Source organism: Leopardus geoffroyi, chromosome A1 (assembly GCF_018350155.1).
Source record: "Leopardus geoffroyi isolate Oge1 chromosome A1, O.geoffroyi_Oge1_pat1.0, whole genome shotgun sequence".
Classification (NCBI taxonomy): domain Eukaryota; kingdom Metazoa; phylum Chordata; class Mammalia; order Carnivora; family Felidae; genus Leopardus; species Leopardus geoffroyi.
This window is the reverse complement of record NC_059326.1, coordinates 222,039,700-222,062,546: the sequence shown is the minus strand read 5'-3', so window position 1 is coordinate 222,062,546 and position 22,847 is coordinate 222,039,700. Positions and strand designations below refer to the sequence as shown.

Below are 22,847 nucleotides of genomic sequence, written 5' to 3'. Positions count from 1 at the left end.
ATGAAATCTCAGCAAACATGAATGAAAAGAAATATTCCCAACTTGATAAAAAAAAATCTTTAAAAAATACTTATCTGGCATTACACAATGGTTACACACCCCTAAGTTCAGAAACATGGGAAGAATGTCTGTTGTCACCATTGTTGTTCAACATCACAGTGACGTGCTTAGCAGATAAAATAATAAAAATAAATAAAAAATATATTGATTGGAAAGGAAGAAATAAAAATTCCTTTATTGGAATATGACATGTCTATGTATAAAATCCATATCGTCTACGAAAAAACTCCTGAAGTAATAAGCAAATATCGCAAGGTTACAGAATACACATTCAATTTAAACAAAATTCAATTACTTTCCTATATATCTGCAACATTGAGACTTTTAAATTTTAAAAAGTGCTAGTTATAAAACACAGAAAATAAATATTTAGATATAAACTAATAAATTATGTACAAGAAACGTATGCAGAAAACTGCAAAAACATTATGAAAAACTCAAAGAACATCTAAATTAAAAGAGAGAAATTCTGTGTCATGGATTGGAAGACTGAATATTGTTAAGATGTTAATTCTTCCAATTTGATCTATGGATTCTATGCAATTTCTATCAAAATCGCAGCAAGCTAGATGTAGATACAAACAAACTGGCTCTAAAGTTCATAGAAGGAGGAAAAAACTTAGAATAGTAAACACTGAAGAACAGAATTGGAATACTCACATCCCCAAGATTTCAAGACTTACATTAAGTAATAGTCATCAAATAAGCTTAATTTTGCAAAAGTATACACAGAGATCAATGAAACTGAAAAGAGAATCCGTAATCATACCCACACAAATACAATTATCTAATTTATGACAAAGGGTGAACACAGTTCATTGGAGAATAGACTTTTTAACAAGGTGTGCTGGAACAACTGAAAGTCTATATTCTAAATATAGCATATATATATATATATATATATATATATATATATATTTAACACACACAATCTAGCTTTTATGAAAATTTATTCAAAATCGACTATAGACCTAATATTAAAATGCAGAATAATTAAACTTTTTAAAGGAAACATAAGAGAAAATCTAAGCGATCTTGGGTTTGGTGATGACATTGGAATATGATGACAAAAGCATCACCCATGAAAGAAAAAATTAATGAATTAGACTTTATTAAAATTAAATGTGCTCTGTAAAAGACATTTTAAGAGAATTAAAAAGCCAGCCACAGACTAGGAGAAATATTTGTATATTTCATAAGGGATTTGTATCCAAAATACACAAAGATCTCTTAAAAACAAACACTAAGAAAAGAAATAGAAACAATGAAAAATTTAGACAAAAAAAAAAAAAAAATAGAATAAACACCCTACCAAAAAAGACCAATGATTTGGATGGCATATAAAGATACAAAGAGATGCTAAACATAATTTGTCATTAGGAAATGTAAATTTAAAAAATGTGATACCACTGCATTGAATTGCTAAAATCTAAATACTAGTATTGTTAGGAATGAATAGCAGGGAAGATTTCATTCATTGCTGGGGGAAATGCAAAATAGCATATCTTCTTTGGAAAAGACTCTGGCAGCTTCTTTCAAAAGCATATCGTTTACTATGCAACCCAACAATTGAACTCCTAGGTATTTACCCAAGTGATTTGAAAAATTTATGTTCATACAAAAACCTGTACACAAATATTTATAGCAGCTTTGTTCATAATTGCAAAAAAAAAAACTTGAGGCAACCAAGATGTCTCTCAGTAGGTAATAGATAAAGTGTGGTACATCCATAAAATGGAATGATATTCAGAGACAAAAGGAAATGAGCTATTATATATATGTGTATATATATATATATATATATATATATATATTACACAAAGACAGGGATAGGCCTTAACTCCATGTTGCTAAGTGAAAAACTCAGTGTGAAAAGGCTATACATTGCATGATTACATTTATGTGATAGTCTGGGAAAGGCAAAACTATAAAGACAGTATGCATATCAGTGGCTTCCAGGAGGCAGGGAGGAAGCTGTTAAGTATTTAGAAGCACAGGGGATTTTTTTTTTTAATTTGTGAAGCTATTTTATATGGGCTTGTAATGGTGAATACAAAAGACCATGTATTTGTCAAAATCTATAGAACTTTACAGCAAAAATAAACCTTAATATATGAAAAATTTCAAAATAGTTTTAGACAGAGGATCCAAAGATTGAATGAAGAGTGTGACAAAATCATCTGTTTAACAAATGGATAGAATAAACTTACTGAACATAGTAGGGGTGAAAAGGTTGGGACCCAAGTCACCCTGGAAATGAGTAGGGTCTACAAGACTAAAGGTAAAACAACTCTAATATGCTGTTTTAATAACCAAGAATATGGGTTATCAATTCTGGCAAACTATACCTATGTATTGGAATTGAACACTTAAGTAAATAAATAGCAAATGTTGGAAAGCACGTTTTTCAGTGCTGGAATAAGAAGTTACATATAAGTGAGAGAGAAGGCTATTTATATGCATACATATAGGCTATATATAAGGGCTATATACATATATATGTATATGTGTATATATATATATATATATATACACACACACACACAAGGAGCAACTTAACATCCACATCTGCAGCAAGGAGCAACTTAACATCCACATCTTTGACTGCAATATAATTTTGCAACAAAAGGAAGCAAGGTTTTTGGAGCAAAGGCTGATTCTAGATCAAGGGCTAGAAATATACAAGATGAGCCTGAAGTTTGTAGTGGTAAAAAGTAAGAAAGTGTTCAAGACATACAAACAAACAAATAAACCAAAACAAAAAGTAAGCAGTAATAAGGATTTATAAATGGCACAGACACTAACTGAAATCGTTTTATAAATAAAGTAGTGTGGGAATATGAACCAAAGCATTATATCCACCTATGTATTGCTAGTGAAACAAATAAATGAAGGACACACAAATATCCCATGCAGAAAAACTCCAAATATTTTATGTGGATAATTTCCCCCTCAAAACGTGGAGCAGAACTTTGCACTTTCTTAACTGTGGGCTGCACACAGTGACCTCCTTCCAAGGAGTATAATATGGGATTTGGGAAAAAATGAATAATTTAAACTGAAGAAATTGACAAACCACCTCAGACAGGTGATTGAGGTTAAAATGAACAGTAGTAAATCATTTTGATACTGTGTTCTTTTGATATGATGCGATGAGAGTGGAACTTTACCTCTGTGGTTTTCCTCTCAACTCATGTAACCAGTCCAATCATGAGGGAAAAATATCAGACAAAGACCAATTGAGGAATATTCTACAAAATGCCTGACCAGTAATTCTCAAGACTTCAAACTTATTAAAAACAAAACAAAACAAGAAAAAGTCTGAGAAACTATCATAGCCAGGAAAAACCTAAAGAGACCTGATAACTACATGTAATGTGCGATGGAATATGGGATCCTGGAAAGGAAAAAGTACATTAGGCAAAAATTTAAAACTCTTAAAGTGTGAACTTCAATAAAAAGGTGTGAATATTATCACTAATTATGACAAATACACCAAACTAATATAAGATGTTATTAGTATGGTTGGGTGTGGAGTACATGGGAGATTTCTGTACGGCCTTAGTGATTATATTTTATTTTATCATTAAAACTAATGTTTTAATTTTGAGGACAGAGAGACAGGAAGACACAGCATGAATGGGGCAGAGACAGGGAGAGAGGGAGACACAGAATCCAAAGCAGGCTCCAGGCTCTAACCGACAGGGCCACCCAGGTACTTCCTGCCTCGGTAATTTTAGAAGTTTATTTTGTAAAAAGGTTATTTCAACAGTAAAATAGTGATGTAATGAAAGAGTTTATCAGGAAGAGGTTAAGAGAATTAGAAATGAGGATTATGAATATATAGTGTGAACAGATCAATATAATAGAACAAATATTTATATATATATAATTTATATAAAATATAAAAATCTAAGCTTAGTTTACATTCATGTAAAATAAAGATAATAATAACTCATGAAGTTACTGTGAGCATTAAATGTTTGTAGCATGTATTTTGGTAGAGTATATGTTCAGTTATTAGCAGCTCTTTCTGATATTGTTATCATATATATTTTTTTTAATGCTGACACAGCAGGTGCGCTGAGTAGTTCAGTCTGTTAAGCGTCAGACTTCTACTCAGATCATGATCTCACAGTTCCAGGGTTCAAGCCTTGCATTGGGCTCATGCCGACAGCTCTGAGTCTGGAGCCTTGTTTGGATTCTGTATCTCCCTCTCTTTCTGCCCTTCCACCCCTCACGCTCTGTCTCTGTCTCTGTCTCTGTCTCTGTCTCTCTCTCTCTCTCAAAGTTGAATAAACCTTAAATAATTTATAAAAAATAAAAATAAAATGTTGACAGAGGAGAAAGGGAGGACTGCTAATTGCCTCAGATAATTTTCAAGGACAGCATATTGGAATTTTTAATCAAAGCAAATACCATGTTTACTGGATGATGGATTGGAAGAGGCGTAGGTAACTTGCATTTAAAATTGGAAATTTAAGTGATAATAAGGACTAAGGTATACAAAAGTGAAAAGAAGGGAAAATAGACATAATTGGATCAAAAAGTTTGGAAAGTTAAGGCCAGAATAGTACACAGACCTTAATGTGGATGTTCATAAATAAGTGCAAATTGATATAGCTGTAAATATATTGTTTCTTGGTAAGATAGATGAATATTTTCAATGGTATAATATTTTTACTGAATTGTAGGATACTACTGTGTCTTAAAACCCTGGTTCTTAAGATATTGACATGAGAATCAATGATGCCTAGGTTCTTTCTCCTTTGTAAGGAAGTACAGTAATAATTTTCAATATGGTCCAGAATTCCCAAAAACTTGTGTTAATTACATTTATCGATGAAATATAATATATAACAGCATAGGAGTTGGAAAAACAGTGGAAAGAACCCCAGAATAGAAACCAAGAGTAGATTTACTTAAACTTCATGATTGAAGAGGTTTGCACCCATTAGGTTACTATCTTTTGGTTTTGCACAAGTTGTTTGGACACTCTTACCTTCTATTTCTTTAAAGTGCAATTTAAAAAATACAATTAAACTCCTATTAAAGATTAAGTCATTTTCAGAAATGTAGTGAGTCTGACTGGTTGTTTATGAAAATCCATTACACTAAGAAATATAAGGGACTTAAATAAAGGAATTAAGTGGAGGTCCAAAACTAACTGCAAATTGGAATTATCAACCACGTAATTACATATATGTTTCTGTGTGTATGTGTGTGCATGTGTACATATATAAACTAAATCTGTTTTATAACAATGAATATAAGAGGAAAAAATGATCAGTTGTCTTTTCAAAGTTTTTGGTTAATATGACTGATTGAATTTATGTATGTAAGATCCTTTCATACTGAGACAAAAAGTTATAATGGTTAAATAATTTAAAGATAAGGAAATACATATTTATAAATAATATATATATATATATACTATTTATAGAAAAAATATTTCTAGATTACACATATGTAATTATGGGCATGTTTGTGTGTGTGCATTGCCACAATAAAAGAGAATGGCATATTGTCTATTATCCGATCAGCATTTTGGGCAAACTATTGGATGGCTAATGAAATGGTGATGAATGAAACTAAGTATAAAATTGCAGACTAGATAACCAATGTTGTAGCACAGTTGAGAACTTATCTTCTCATGACAGTCTTGAAATGTGTCAGGACTTGGACATATCAAATATGGCAAAAAACTAGAATGAGACCTGAATCAAAATACAATAAACTAAAATATCCGTCTATGTCTCTCTTTCTCCCTACTCTATTTGATACATATATTTCAGAGAAAAAAATTACAAAAAAACTGTAGAAAGTAGTAAAATTAACATTATTGTAGAGAGTAAAGAAACAAACTATCTAAAAACAAGAGCAGAATAACAGGAAAGAGACAGAACAGAAAAGCACAGCAACAAGCTGCTGAAATCAGAAAAAAAAAAAAAAAATCACTAGAAAGTTTACCAATAGAACTGGAAGGACGAAAATAAAGAAAAGGAAAAAAAGAACTGGAAGACAAAGATGAAAAGATAATCATGAAAATGGGATAAAGTATAAGATAGAAAGTGATAGTTAAAAAATAATGCAATTAACTCTTAAGCCCAGTGCCTCCAATCAACTATTAAACATCCCACAAAGAGTCAACAAGAAAAAAACACAGGGTAGGAATGCATCAGAGAAGGAATACAAGACAATCTCCAAAAACTGAAGGATCTGTGGCTCCATATTGAAAGAACATTCTGGGTGTCTAGTCTTGAGAATGACAAAAGACTCACCTTGACATGTTGGTGTGAAATTTAATAACAAACAGGAAAAGAAAAAAAAATCTGAATATCATCACGAAAAAACTTACATTGCATAAAATGAGGGAGTGATACATTTACCCTTATTTTTCATCAGCTTGGTTGGATGCCAGAATATGATAGAACACATCTTCAAAATATTTTTTAAAATCTAAATGACAATTGTGTAGCTAGGTAGACTATGAATTAGCAGAGGAGTCAAGAGAAATTTTCAAACATGAGTTTGTAAAACTATCTCCTTCCCACTCTTTTTTCTTAGGAAGCAGACTAATGTTACTGACATCTTAGTAACTCTTTTCACACCTAGTCTTACTTTGGTTCCCACCTCAAATATGCTTGCATTTTTACACCTGCTCTTAAGAATTTCCATTTTACTTTACCTTATTTTATTTTTGAGAGGGGCTGGGAAGCAGCAGAGGAAGAGAAAGAGAATCTTAAGCAGTCTCCAAGCTCAGCACGGAGCCCATGGCAGGGATCAACCCTACTACACTGGGGTCATGACTTGAGCCAAAATCAAGAGTCAGTCACTCAACCAAGCGACCCAGGTGCCCAAAGAATTCCCATTTTAATACCTTAAGTTACTAAAACTTTTCCAAGGATTTTGAAAATGTCCTCCTCTTAAAGACAAAGGCTGACACACCCTTCCAACCTTTTCTTCCTGTCACTTGTTTTCCTTCTCTGTCTCAGGATCTGGGCTCCAATATTTTTTTCTCTCTCTTTCTATGCACACCTCTACCATTGTCTTGCTGAGGCATTTTGACATTATGTCTTAAGAAATGTTTGCCTGGCTCTCCTGATGTGGTACATGGTAAGCCAAAGTAAGTAATCAAATCCATAGTTCAAAGATTTTTGTTCATTCTATCTTAAAGATTTTTATGATTCTCAAAAATTTATGTAATCAATATGTAAACAATTTAATAGACTTCCTATAAGTGTAGCTAGAACTTAAGTACCAAGAAATTTCATAAGAAACCTAGATAACACCAAGGGCAACAGATAAATTTTACAAAGAGAATAAAACATGTTGGCAAAGGTGTTTGCTCCATAGTACATTTCCAGTTAGTGATAGAATTTGGTACAGGGCAATTTTAAATTATATTTAGCATAGCACAGTTTCATTCTTATGTGTTGATCTAATACTTTTTTAGCACAAAGTTTGCATTTAAAATAAATGTATATTATATTCAGATGTAACATATAATATGTACATATATATTTTTTGTAAAGGTAAACATGTAATGTAATTAAAAAGTTATGTATGATTATTACTAATGGCCAAAATTCTCCATGTAAATTCTAAGCTTTTTTTTACATTGATTAATTCCTAAGTGAAGGCCAGGGACTGCTTATTAAAAATTAAAAGGAAGATATTATAAGTATTGATTAGTCTAAAAGATAACCCATTATAATCCCAGTTTATGAGCGCCAAAAGACCTCTTTTCACTATATCACTCTGGTTTCCTACTGTACCTGAAATTATTTCCATTCTATATCATTTTTTCCCATTTGCTTGCTCATTTGCTGGAAATCAAATATATTTTTTAAATATATTGGCCATTAGGGGCTGAATTGTGTCTGCCTAAAATTGATATTTTGAAATCCTAATCACCAGTGCCTCAGGATATGACTGTATCTAGAGACAGAGCATTTAAGAGTTAAGGTAAAAAGAGGCCCTGTGAGTGGGCTCAGTATGACCAGTGTCTTTCAAAGAAGAGGAATTAGCACAGAGGGCAGACCATATGAAGACACAGAAAATGGCCAAGCCAAGGAGAAAGAAAATTTACAAGCCAAGGAGTGAGGCTTTTAGAAGAAATCTTTTCCAACACCTAGTTCTTGGACTTCCAGCTTCCAGAACCACAAGGAAATAAAATTCTGTTGTTTAAGCGACCCAGTCTGTGGTACTTCATCATGGCAGCCCTAAGAAACTATTGCAGTGGTGTAGCAAAAGTAAAATAGAGAAGTAATGGCCAAACGCTTATTAGTTTGATAAAAGTAAGACTCACCAATTTCACATATTTGCTTAGCATCTCAGTCATGTGGTTTGAAATGACCTGTCCTTCCCAAGTTTTCTTTGTGCCATCATGGCTTTCTATCTATGACCGCTTGCAGAGGCAGTTAGATGCTCTAACCAGATACAAACGTCAATGATTCCTGACAAGAATCATGTTGTCAGCCAGAAGTGATCTTCCATATTAACCTTCTTCAAGGGGTCATGCATCACTGCATAGTAAATCATGTTGCTAGGACAAACCCAGAAGTTGCCTTCATTTTTTTCCAGTAAGGTTATGACATCACCAGCTTTAAAAAAAAAATTACATAGCTGTTTCCCAAAGCATTCTATGCTGCAAATTATTACACTATGTGAATATTCAAATATATTTCCCAAAGTTGAGACACAAGTGAGATCTGGGTGCTGGGAGGACGAAAAGAGTTTCAACAATTGTTCATGATATGGAAAACAAGGACAGTGTGCAACTATGTGGCACCAAAGAAGGTATGTGAACTGCAAATGCTAAGAACCAAATTGCCACTGCATGATTATCACTTACATATTTTTTGAAATAATACTTAATAATGAATAGGACTGAATACAATTTGCCTATACTATCCATATTTCTACCCATTTTTCCCATGTGTGAATTCTTTTACAACTTTGCAAATATAATATAAATACATTCATAAATATTTCATAAATACAGCTAGATATTGACCCCATTTTCAGGGTGGATCTTATAAGCAAATTTTATTTTTTTTCCTAGAGATAGTCTCAATAGTTGAGTAGTCACCTGTATAATTATACTGTTAAGAAAATATATCATCACTTCGGAGTTATCTGTTTTGTTAAGTGCATTTCTAGATAGGGTACAGTTCACTTGAAAGCAAAGTATATGAGTGTAGTGTACTTGTATGCTTATAAAATCTAACATCTCTCAGAAATCTGCCTCAAATTAAAAAGTAAAAGTTTTTTAAAGAAGAGTTGTATGGGATCATTTATATTGGAATTATTGTAGATGATCACATAAAGAAGCAACTGTGAGCATTAATAACAATGTTTACAAAGTTGAAATCCATGTTGATTAAATAAATAAATCAACTGCTTGATTCTGCATTTGTGTTCATCTTAGGAATTAGTCACTGGTTTGAATTTTCTGAAATCCCTGATTTTTTTATTTGTCTAATAAAATGTAATATTTTTAGACACGCTATAAATCCATCCTGTATCATTTGATATGTATTTTATTTTCTTTGCTCATCAAAAAAAATCACTAGTTTGTAAGAAACTCTGAGAAGCTCTGTAATGAATTTCTATTCCCATGTTTGAATTAATGGCACTTTCTTCCTTAATAATTTTCGTAGAAGCGCAACTTAAAATTTTATCTATGACTGAACACTTTAATGATCTGGTGATTTGTTAAAACGAACCTTCCACACACCAGCACAGTATTAACACAAAACCAATGTTTATTTTGATGTGGGGTTTCAGCCCTGAGGCCTCTCTTCATAAAGAGGGATTTTTCTTTAATTTCCTTTTTAAAAATGTCTTTTTTTTTTTGGAAAAAAAGTAACATTTTGCTGATCACCTTTAATACGAACTAATGTGAAGATCAAACATTGTTTTTAAGATTCAGGACTTACATATTGAATTTGATATTATCGCATTTATTTCAATATTCTGAAAGGGTAGGAAAAACAAATGTGTTTTGGCATACAGTTTAAAAAAGAAAAAAAAAAAACCTCTGAATTATAAGAAGATGGAGTTCAGAAAGTATTCTTCATTTTTCCTCAAAAGGAATTAGAAGTCAGCGTGTTGCTATTGCTCCTTGACATAAAGACAGTGTCTTTGTTTTCTGTCCTCTGTATCTCTGAATCCTGTAATGCCATCACAGCAGAGTGCATTGGACACCACTTTAAATGATAAGAGTTTCAATAGGCACTTTAGTGGAATTAAGAAAAATCTAACACTCTTCCACCGTGATGCCACATAGCTATCTTCGTTCTATGTTGTCATGTCAGTAAATTGTATTTAATAGGCCTGAGCTTGTCTCAGTGTGTTTCCAAAATAACAAAACAAAACCAAGCGAGTACATTTAATAGGATTTACCTTGTGTTTGCAGAGTAAAACAAAACTGACAATATGATAAATATAGCAACTTGCTAGAAACCAGGTAATCAAAGGACTGTGTTCCTATAAAGCCTGGTGTGTGTGTATGTGTGTGTATGTGTGTGTGCACATGTGTGCATGCATGTGTGTGTGTGCGTGTGTGTATGTGTGTGTGATTTCTATTTGTGTTTCCTTTTCTTAAATTTCTCCATTTGGTTGTGTTTTATCCTTCGCCTCTGCCCTAAGTGACTTTATCAGGGTTATAACTCTCTTCTTCACCGAACATGTCTGCCAAGACTTTAAAGCGGGGTCCCCAGTCTGCTAGATAGTCGTAGTCCTGGTCAGCTTCCGTGGTGAGAGAGTCTATAGAGCTAAGGGAGTCTGCTACTGATCCATTTCCTTCATATGCATATGTAGCCAACGAATCGTACGGTGGAGCAGTTGGGTCCACGTCATTTTCCTGCAGCCTTTGATTAATGAAATCCCTTATGTCTGTGTTGTCTTCCACCGGTGGTCTCTGACGAGGTAAACAGAGGGAGTCTGGTTTTATATCCCTGCGAATTTTGTTTTCTTCAATCACTTTCGGATTTCTCAGAGCACCAATATCGAAAGCCTGGGTGTCCTCCTCCCCACCTCCTTCGTCATCATAATGGATAACGTTGTCTCTGATGTCTTCTTTCGAGGTCATTAGAGTGTCTTTCTTCTTCTGCCTTCGCAGAGCTACATACAGTACAACGATGGCTAGAACAAGACAAAAGTTGCAAGTTGAGAATATGTAGTTGATGATTTTCAAAGTAAACATATTATAATCAAGAAGGATCATATCTATGTTTACACTGTTCATCGTGTAAAGCTCAACTTCATTTTCAAATTGTAGCTAACATGAAACCTTAGCAAAATTATTCACAAAATCAAGCAATGACTGTCTTATATTTAGTTTGTGCTATATTTCAGTATTTTAGTGGCAGTTAAAAAGGGTGTGTTACAAAATTTTGTAAGAAAGAATGCTCGTTCTAAGCATAGAGAGAGCTGTATAGTATTGGTATAATAAAACTTGAATATTATTGCCCATAAGTAACACTTAGATATTATTTATAGCTAGATTCCCTAGCTGTAACATTACTTGCATTTCTAATGAAATAAACCCACATCTTCTTGTAAAAATGACTTTTCAAAGCGATACATTTTAGAAAGAGAAGAAAGAAGGGAAGGAAGGAGAGGAGAAAGGAAGGAAGAGTACAGAATATAAGGGCCTTAGTTTTATAAACTGTGTCAACTGAGACTCCTAATTATTTCAATTCTGTGACCTAACATATTGAGACATTTTCTAAATCAAATTCCCAGTGTTCAGTTTGCATTCATTCATGATAAAATTTTGAAATATTTAATTTATATGCTCTCACTTAAATCTTTCTTTGTTCCTGGCTGATGCCCAGCAACCACTAAATTGTAAGTGTTTAGTTCCTCTAGAAGCGAATGGGCACAGATTCAAATCATAAAGTCACTGCTCAACTTTGGTCATCATAAAACCCCCTCTCCTCCACAGAAGGGGTAACAGATTGAAAGTCACAGTATGTTTGATTTCCTACAGTAGAGTCTGGAAGACTGTTGTCAAAAGATTAGAAATTAGAGGAGATTGCGTGATGAGGAAAGCTCATTTATTCCCTCTTCTTCCCAAATTAAAGGTTGACCAACTGGAAGGAGGAAGGAGATACAGGTAGGGCTTTTATACGATGGGCCTCTAAGAGATGTTTAGCACTCTGCACTCTTCCCAGGATTTAAGGAGGTCCCAAAATGAAAAAAAGACTATTGCTCACCTGGGGAATGAGCCAGAAACTGCAAACCTCACAGAGAAGGCCTACACCTAAAATGGCTTTGGAGTTGCTATGGCTGAGAAGGGGACTACTAGCTGATGTGTCTGAGGGCCCCGTAAAAGATCCCTAAACACCACAGGACACTCGTGCTTCCCCTCATCCCAGGAAAGATAAGAAAATGGCTCAGAATAAATAGGAAGATCTGAAGGAGTTTGGGATTGGTTAAAGAGGTCCAAGAAGAGTTGGGTTTTTAAGAATTCTTCATGACAGAACTAGAAATGTCAACATTCACTGCTGTGGACTTGCAAATCTATGTGCTAAAATGGGACAAGTGCACTGTGGACACTCAGAAACTATTTGGAGGAATGAGTAACAGACAGCGGGGCAAAATGATGCTGAGCAGAGCAAGATGACACAGTACACTATAAAAGGGCCAAACAGGCCAAAAATGAGCATCCAGAACATGCCAAGTCATGGTAGGTTGATATGGAAATACTCTGAGACTCCGGTGGCTCCTTGAAAGAAAGAAGCATGAGAGAGTAACCCTTGATTTGAGGTTAAGCACCTAACTGATGGTGTTCAATTTCAGGTGTGAGAATGTTATTTTGAATCTTTTCCCACACACCAATGTTACTTGTGTGAATTAGTATCTACACCACGCAAATTGGACCAGAACTTCAACTTCCAAACTGACATGAGCTTCTTAGAGAATGTTCTCCAAAAACTGCCATATAATGCCTTACTCCATGCTTTACGTCCTAGGGTTTTTTTTTTTTTTTTTTTTAATTTTCTATCTTAAAGATAAACGTATGTATCTACATTTGTGAAGCATATGTAAACGGATTCCACAGTGCCCAGCTGTACCTCTGTTGCAATTTTAACTTAAAGAAATGACGGGCAAAACAGAAAAGTCTCTCTAGTTTTGTGAATCTGGCAGTGAATTAATAAGTGAATGGAGCCAGCTGAACAGAATGGATGGAAGACGGAAACCCCTAAAGTAGATTTATATTAATTCTCACAGAGATGTTACAGAATACGTTACTTCAATCCTTTTCCTTTGCAGTGCTTCTGGATGTTTTAGTGTGTTCTTTTCTAGGGAGGGTGGTTAGAATTTTGATGTGTGGAGCTGTGAAAAAAGCAGAATGAGAACTGCTTTTGGCTGGCAGTTTAAACAGAAAAAAAAAAATTGGGAATGCTTTTACTTTCTTTCATTTCTTTCTTGTCTTTTCCCTTTTCTTCCTTTATTGAATGGGAATTGGAGAGCCATGGTTCATCTAGTTTATTTTTAAAGATATGTACTATCTCATTAGATAGCAATAATTACTGGAATATAAGATGAATTATAAAAACACTGCTGTAAATGAGATATCTGTTATAGAAAATTTCACTGTGGCATGTGCAACAAACTGTTATTCCTTGGAATCCCCAAGGGCTTGAATGTACTCTTGTGTTTCTGATGATGTTATTTGTTTATTCTTAATGCTATATATACATAGAGTCTTAAACAGAAAATTCATATTAACAAAAAGTAGAATTCAATGTAGTTAATCTTTCTTCTATCCAGATGTGACATCTCAATGAAGAAAAACTATTTTACATGTTAAATTGTGAAGACAGAGGCAGAGGGAAGAGAGATTGAGAGAGAGAGAGAGAGAGAGAGAGAGAGAGAATATGGGATTAATATTGAAACCAACCTAAGAGTATAACAATGCACAGTAGGATTGCAATCAAAGCCCCAGTGCTGAGTCCTACAGGTAGAAAAATTGCTTCCACATTACAAGACAGGATGGTACCATCAGAGTCACATCTACAAACTCGAATAGTCATGGTGTTTGTGCTGCTCTGCACAGGATAACTGCTGTCTTCTATTACAACAGGGAGGAAATACAACTCTTGCTGCCTGCGGCTGTATCCATTTCTTCGGGTTTCAATTCCAGCTGTGTTGTCTACAAAACATGACATTAATGATAAGATGGTTACTAAAAGCTTCACTTCAAATCTGAAAGGTTGCTATCTGTTAAACGGTAGGAAGCTTTCTTGCATCAGCAAAATAGACCCATATTTTAATTCTTTCTTTTATTATTATAAGAGCTGCCAAATGTAATCAAATGCAATCAAAATAATCCTTAGGAAAAGAAGAAACATTAATCTTCTCTGGTATAAGATTTATATTTTCTTTTTTTTTTTAATTTTTTTTCAACTTTTATTTATTTTTGGGACAGAGAGAGACAGAGCATGAACGGGGGAGGGGCAGAGAGAGAGGGAGACACAGAATCGGAAACAGGCTCCAGGCTCTGAGCCATCAGCCCAGAGCCCGACGCGGGGCTCGAACTCACGGACCGCGAGATCGTGACCTGGCTGAAGTCGGACGCTCAACTGACTGCGCCACCCAGGCGCCCCAAGATTTATATTTTCAATTCAGAAGGAATAGAAACTGGTTACAAAGCAAGAGGTGTGTTGACTCATTTTTTAACATCAAAATGTCATTGAGGAAAAAAAAAATACAACTGTGGGTGTTTTCTTACATGCTACAAGAGCAAAGATTACAAAGTATGAATCTGTAAAATACCTTACCTAAGAACCTATTATTTAAAATATAACAAATACCAATTTCCCATTTGACTTATTATTTTCCCTGGATCTGAATCTGTGCTATATAGCTATGTATATGGTAAAATATATCTGTATATATCTGTATCTACATTTTTCACTTTTGCATATTAGTTGGTATAGGAAAAAGAGAAAAAAATGTGTTAAAAACATCAAGATTCATTAAAAATTTTAAACATAAATAATCACCATTTTAATATAAGTACAAAAATGATTCATTTTAATTCTGACAAAATCAAAAACAGCAATATTTACTTAGAATAATCCAAGGCAATAAAAATTTAAATCTTATATAAATGCAGTTAATACTTCTATTGAAAGTATTATTTTGCATGTATTTGTTCTTTATTTATTGTGTTTCTACACACACAAGTGGAAATATGGTTTTATTCAAAACACCATTTCAAATTTGTGTCTATTAAAGTAACTCCTACACATATCTTACTATTTATTTTAAAAAATGTTTTAATATTTAACCTATTATAGTCATACATCATATCCACTTTGGAATCATGGAAACTAATTTTAGAAAAATATAGTACTCATTAAAATACAGGTTTGTCAGATAATGTTGCTAACTCAGTAATATTCATTCATCTATTTGTATATTCTAATTTCAACAACTAAAACTTAGGCAGATTCTCTAGATTCATTACATTAGAAGCACTAAGTTGAGAAAAAGTTACTTGATAAGATTGTTTTGCATGGGAAGATGACTTGGTTATTACATAGGGATATTTTTTAAATTGAAAAAGAAAAAAAATACCAAGATGCAAAATGTCTAACATGGCCAGCCAGACTCAGTAATGCCAGATAATGATGATGAGAGTAGGAACAAAGAAATGTGGACTAGTTGAATTAACATTGAAATCTTCAGCAACTGGTTGAATACCTGAAGCTGAGGAAAAGGAACAGTCAGGATTAAAATTTAAAACGTAAGAATAGGAGGTTGGAGAAGCTGATACATGTGTACTTGAGGAGCCATGGATTTGATATTCTTGAACACATTATATCAAAATGTACCCTACCCGTTTGTTAATGTTTAGCCTCTCCCTCCTCCCCATTATCCATGGGTTCACTTTCTCTGATTTCAGTTGCCCAAAGTCAACCTAGGCCTGGAAGCAGATGATCCTCTTTCGGATGTGTGGTCAAAAGGTCAAAGGTAGCCTACTGCTATATCACAATGCCTGTCTTTCCCCTCATTCCATCTCATTGTCTTAGCATTTTATCATCTTACATCATCACAAGAAGAAAAAGGATGAATACAACACAAGGTATTTTAAGAAAGAGAGAAATCACATTCACATAACTTTTATGTGAGCATATGGCTATAATTGTTCTATTTCATTACTGCTGTTACTGTGTCTAATTTATAAGTTAAATTTTTTCATAGGTATCTGTGCATAGAAGAAGACATGTATATGCAGGGTTCAGTACGACCTGTGGTTCGGTGTCAGGAATCTACTAGGTGTCTGGGAACATACTCCCCCAGAAAAGGGGATTACTGAATTTTCAACCCATTATTGTTATTGATATGTGACCATATACAATTCATTGTGCTGTTCATGATGGGAAAAAAGACATTAAACCTCATTTCCACTCTTAAAATAGTTTCTACTGCACAACAGATAAAGAAAAAGTTTATGTGTATCATATAACTATTAATATATATGCACACAAAGAAGTTTTATTCAACTGTAAGAAAGAAGGAAATATTGACATTTGTGACAACATGAACGAACCAGGAGGGCATTATGCTAAGTGATATAAGCCAGGCAGAGAAAGATGAATACTGCACATGACATTAGAGGTGAAATCTAAAAAAGAACGACAACAACAAAAAGGAACCCATAAAAACAGAGAGCACAAATGGGGTTGCCAGGGCTTGGGGGTGGTGAGAATAGGGAAACATGGGCAAAAAGATACAAAATCTCAATTATAAGATGAATGGGTATAACAAGGTATACCATGGTAACTATAACATGGTGCTATGGTTGATACCACTGTATTGTAGAATTGAAATTTTCAACGTGAGTAGAACTGAAATAGTCTACCCCTGGGGGGGGGGGGAGGAGGTGAGGTAAATATGTGAGGTAATAAAATGCTTCTATTCAGTTTTTAAAGACTTACACTTACACTTAAAATGTAAGTTCAGATAAAAGGGGGAATATAATAAATGCCATATTTAAATAGCAAACAATATTCAGACTGTGACAAAACACTATTGCTATGAGGCAAGATGATCTAATTCATGTTATGAGATATTAATTCTCCAAAACCATACAATAGGGAAGATAGTCAATGCTTATGTCCCTGAATGATGTGTCCATCTACTTTGTTGCCCAAGCCAGGGATCTGGAGGTCTGATTAGTCTTCTTGTCCATTGTATTCACATCCAGAATTTAGGGAATCTAGCATCAAGCCCTACAACTTTCTATCTCTATCCACCTATCTCCATGAGCCATTACCTTAATCTAACACACTTTCACCCCCTCTTGCAATAGCATCAGAAGTAATCCTATATCCTTCTGTTGTCTTTTTCAAACTACAACCAAACTGATCTTCCTAATGCAAATTTGAACATATTTTGCTCTTCTAAACCTTTCCAAAGTTATAATGTCTTTAAATGGCTTCTAGTTAGGGTGACTACATGTTCTGGTTTGTGTTGGGCAGTCCTATTTTATGTGAGCTGTTCTAATTAAACTCACTAATATCGTCCATGTCTATTCTCCAAAGTATTCTAGCTTTCATAATAAAATATGTGGTGTCTCTACTTATAAGGACTTTCATATTTGGGACCCTATTGCATTTATAGCCATTCCTCACACTACACTATTAGATGGAGAAAACCCTACTGAATTTCCTTCTATGACAAAATGTCTGATTTCTTTCTTTAAATATTTACAGACAAGTAAATTTTTTTCAGACATCCTTTGACTTCTGTCAATCATTATCATCTCATCACAATCTGTTCATTTGTTTTATCAGCTAGAATTTAGTAAGAAACTAGCTTTTTACCATCCAATATTATGAACTCAGATGTTTCTAATTCCTATTTCATAACTAAAGAAACTTAGAAGGGATAAAATGTCCACCGTCACAGAATTAATAATGTAAGAACAACTGGCCAGTACTTAGCTGTAATATATCCAGTGTCCTTTGTATTTTTGTAGTGACTGTCACAGTAGCAGATGTGATACCATTAGGAGCAGAAGCAGTGGTGATGATGACCGTGGTAGACACAGAAGTGCAGACTGATGGCAGACGTGATCACTAAAATAATCTTGGGTATTGTGCTAAATGATTTGCACGTATTATTTTATTTAATATAAATACTATGAGGGCGCCTGGGTGGCTCAGTAGGTTAAGCGTCCGACTTCGGCTCAGGTCACGATCTCACGGTCCCTGAGTTCGAGCCCTGCGTCGGGCTCTGTGCTGACAGTTCAGAGCCTGGAGCCTGTTTCAGACTCTGTGTCTCCCTCTCTCTGACCCTCCCCGTTCATGCTCTGTCTCTCCCTGTCTCAAAAATAAAAACGTTAAAATTAAAAAAAAAATACTATGAGGTTGATTTATTTCAACTATGAGTTTAAAATTATGTAGTATAACTTCATATATTGAGAGTCTGCCATTGAGGACATGATGGAGTGGGAATGAAAATTTCTGCCATTCTAGTTACAAAGCCTTATTCTTAACCTGTGCTGTACTGTATATTATTCAAACAAACCAATTACTAAGAAGTTACGTATGTGTTTGTACAAGTAATGTGCATGTGGAACAAATGATACGTTTAAAACATAGAAAGCATTCAATTTCCCAGATGGGCTATTTTGGCTTGACTCATTAAGGGACCGTCCACATTATAAATGGAAGCAATTTGCCTCATTAGATACGATCTATATAGGTTAAATATTTAATTTACTGCTAGCCATAGAATTTCATATTTCTCATATATGGATTTCCACATTTTATGAACTTGAGTGCTTCTAGGAAAAACATGGGTTGCTACCTTTGCGCCCTTTTACAAAGTTACATGGCAAGAGGTACGTTTTTATGCGGTTAAACTTACTTCTGAAGTCACGGACTGTAAAATTTGGTTTGACGGCAGCTTCAGGTGATAATCTAAAGGAAAATTGCTGCCCAGCAGGTGAAAGATCTCGGTCTGCAGCGCTGACTATCTGAATTATCTGAAACAAAGTTGAGATGAAACTTGAAGTCAGTCATGAGTTTCAAAGGGAACTTAACATCCCAGGCTAGTAAGTTTATTCAATGATGCATGCAAGGAGAGATAAATGACATTTTTAAGATTCATATCGGTGGACCAATTATTTACAAATAATTTTTATAAACAAATATCTAAACATTTACAGTTCGTAATGGCAGGTACAATTATAGGGTCTGGGCCAATTCCAAATCAATATCTGCATAAATAAAAAGCTTGGGGCGCCTGGGTGGCTCAGTCGGTTAAGCGTCCGACTTCACCTCAGGTCACGACCTCACGGTCCGTGAGTTCAAGCCCCGCGTCGGGCTCTGGGCTGATGGCTCAGAGCCTGGGGCCTGCTTCCGATTCTGTGTCTCCCTCTCTCTCTGCCCCTCCCCCGTCCATGCTGTCTCTCTCTCTCTCTCAAAAATAAATAAAACGTTAACAAAAATTAAAATAAAAATAAAAAAAGCTTAACAGCATTGAAAATTCTCACTAATAAGCAAAATAAAATCAAAATGCACTTGCTTGCATTTTAAACTAAATAAAATAAATGCTTTCTAACATAAATACGAAAATGCTTACTGGAAAGAAAATCGCTGATTATTTAAAAGCCCTTGCGACAGCAAAATTTTAGTATAGTTACGTTTGTGAGAATGAATTTTATTTTCATAAATAAATAAAATGTTGAGAAAGAGAAATTCAAAGGATGTATATCCGGTTTTGTTCTTTTATTTGTTTCCCCCCAACGGGCCAGAATGCTAATTGCATTCTCATAAAATGTTTTTAGGAAGTAAACACTAACCATCGTGTTTAAAATTTTTCCTAAATCTCTCCCATAGGTTGTATGCCTGGTAGTTAAAATTCTGACACTTCAGTAAAGTGCCCTTAAGAATTTGGAGATTAAAAATAACTTCTAAGAGCCAAACTGTGAAATTGATAATTCACTACACAGATAACCAAATTATAATAGCTTTGAGGTTTTATTTATTAACATATGCAATGGCTTTGCATCAGAAAGAATTTCAGGAATTGTGTGTAGAAGAGGGTGAGGGCAGAGGACTGCTCAGGTGATGACTCTTTCAGACTGAGTTTCAATTTGCCAAAGGAAGACCTTACATTTCAAGTACTACATTGTGGTCACAGTGGGCAAAGCACACGTCGTGTCTTAGCACAATGACATTAAACATGTGATTTATTTTTTTAATTAATTTTTTAATGCTTATTTATTTTTGAAAGACAGAGAGAGAGAGAGAGAGCACTGGGAAGGGGCAAAGAGAGGGAGACACAGAATCCAAAGCAGGCTCCAGGCTCTGAGCTGTCGGCACAGAGCCCGACGCGGGATGCGGGGCTCAAACTCACGTGTTGTGAGGTCATGACCTGAGCCGAAGTCGGACAACCCACTGACTGAGCCACCCAGGGGCCCCTAAACATGTGATTTATTTGATACTTTTTGTTTTCATTTCATGGTTAAAACTCAGTCTTAGTACTATGTTCTACCTCCCCATATATTTGTGTGCATGTATGCTTACATACACATACACACATTCACACATAAGCATACATACTAGGAAATTTAGTGCCTGAAGCAGTATTGGTAATTTGTAATTTGAAAAATTGGCTTACTTTATTTTTTAATTTTTTTAATGTTTATTTTTTGAGGGAGAGAGAGAGAGACAGAGCATGAGCAGAAGGGCAGAGAGAGAGGGAGACACAGAATCTGAAGCGGGCTCCAGGCTCTGAGCTGACAGCATAGTGCTCACCCAATGTGGGGCTCGAATTCACAGACCATGAGATCATGACCCGAGGTGAAGTCGGCTGCTTAGCCGACTGAGCCACCCAGGCGCCCCAACAAATTGATTTTCTCATGAGAAATCCAGGTCTCTAGTTCAGTGTAAATCGGTCACACTTCTATAAAACTTCAACTTTCCTTCACATAAATCCATATGCTTAATCAGATCATAGTTCCCATCCATAAATGTTCTGTAAATTATTAAGGGATTGGTTTGCCAGGTGTTTTGTTTTGTTTTGCCATTAACTACTATCAGCAAGCATAATAATTTACTAAATTAAAGTTCTTTAACCCCAAAAAATATCACGAACATAACTTTAGAATGAAGCAATGTCCTTTCAAACAGCAGACAGAGAAGAAAATTTTGGTTTAAACTGGCACTTATCCGGAATTGACACTTGGGAGTCATTACGCTAAGTAAAAAACCTCTCACATTTCAGTGATTCACCATTGTTGATTTAGATAGTATCATCCTTTCTTTTCCTGTTGTCTCTTGCCAGATATCACATATATACATGTATACATACTTGCATACATACATATTCAATTATAGGCCAGAAGAGATAGACAGTTCCTATGCATAATTCTTAGACAATGGGAAGATGGCTGGGTCAAAAGCAGAAAATGCTCACATTCCACACTCCCTTAAAACTTAGTAATATTTCAGGGTTGTGCTTTGTACATAAATGTGACCCAGTAGAAAGCCCAACAGATGTTTATTAGAAAAAGAGCGTCCAGGGGCGCCTGGGTGGCGCAGTCGGTTAAGCGTCCGACTTCAGCCAGGTCACGATCTCGCGGTCCCTGAGTTCGAGCCCCGCGTCAGGCTCTGGGCTGATGGCTCAGAGCCTGGAGCCTGTTTCCGATTCTGTGTCTCCCTCTCTCTCTGCCCCTCCCCCGTTCATGCTCTGTCTCTCTCTGTCCCAAAAATAAATAAACGTTGAAAAAAAAATTTAAAAAAAAATAAAAAAAAAAAGAAAAAGAGCGTCCAAGGACCCCACGGATTACCTACCACTTTGTCCAGATGTAAGAAAAACAAGTTACCTCAGGTCATTTCTACTATTCCCAACTTTTTAAACTCATTTACTAGACAAGCAGAGAAGCACCGAATGGAATTCTATATCCGAAGGACTTTCATTGTGTGCATTACAAGAGTCTGATTGGTATAAAAGAATTAAATCCCTAATTATCTTTAAAAAAGTAGAGGATTGGTTATGGGGGTGAGGGTGAAGGGATCTGGAAAATGAGAAATTGCTACATTGTGGAATTTCAGAAAACCTCTTAATACATTCTCAAATAAACAAATAAGTTTATTATTTGTTAAACATTTATTCAGGTGCTTCTATTTCAGACACTAAAGCAGGCGGTGAGCTTATCCCATGTAATTTGTGGGTACATTTAAGGGGATAGAGGGTTAAACCTTTTTCTGCATTTCTGTGTCTATTCAAAGTTAAGGATGCAAATTTATCAAATGGGAAATCTGACTATACAAGTCATGCTGTAATAAAATTAATACTTTCTCCAAATTATCAGAGAAAGGATTAGAGCAACACAAGACACTAGAAGTTTCAGTATTGATGGAAATATTGTATATCTACATGGAAAAAAAATGGTAGCCGCTCATCACATACAGCCATTGAGCAGATGAAATGTGGTTAGTGTGAAAGACAACACTGATTTTTAAATTTATTTAATTTTAATTTAATAGCTACCTAGCTAGTGGACATCACAGGATTAGGATTATGGGACAGATTTGCTACAACTCAGTTTAATGCATTCAAATTGAAACAAATACTGAAGATTAAAGAATGATCTTTTTGAATAATGATACTGTTTGAAATATAAATTTTTTTCTGTAAGAATTAAAACTTCAAATTTATTTAAATGAATAGTTATGCTATTTAAAGGTGATTAAAATAGAAAGCAAACCAAGCATACTGATCTATTTTTCCTTTGGACCTAGGTG

General features: G+C 34.7%; 1 protein-coding gene and 1 long non-coding RNA gene across 5 annotated transcripts in view; one reads left to right on the top strand and one right to left on the bottom strand.

Moving 5' to 3' along the window:
• The first annotated feature begins 1,032 nt into the window (after positions 1-1,032).
• On the top strand, positions 1,033-21,667 carry LOC123578529. Its single transcript, XR_006702399.1, has 3 exons — positions 1,033-1,191; positions 1,762-1,764; positions 21,623-21,667. It is a non-coding gene; the product is annotated as an uncharacterized LOC123578529 (long non-coding RNA).
• The window catches only part of CDH12 (cadherin 12), a 1,056,103-nt gene continuing 1,043,068 nt past the window's right edge, over positions 9,813-22,847 (bottom strand). For all 4 annotated transcript variants that reach the window (XM_045441358.1, XM_045441360.1, XM_045441352.1 and 1 more), the window contains 3 exons: positions 18,961-19,078; positions 13,979-14,230; positions 9,813-11,211 (listed from right to left, as the gene is read on the bottom strand). In XM_045441358.1, coding sequence (XP_045297314.1) covers positions 10,712-11,211; positions 13,979-14,230; positions 18,961-19,078 — 870 coding nt within the window. In that variant the 3' untranslated portion in view covers positions 9,813-10,711. The remainder of the gene's footprint in view (positions 11,212-13,978; positions 14,231-18,960; positions 19,079-22,847) is intronic.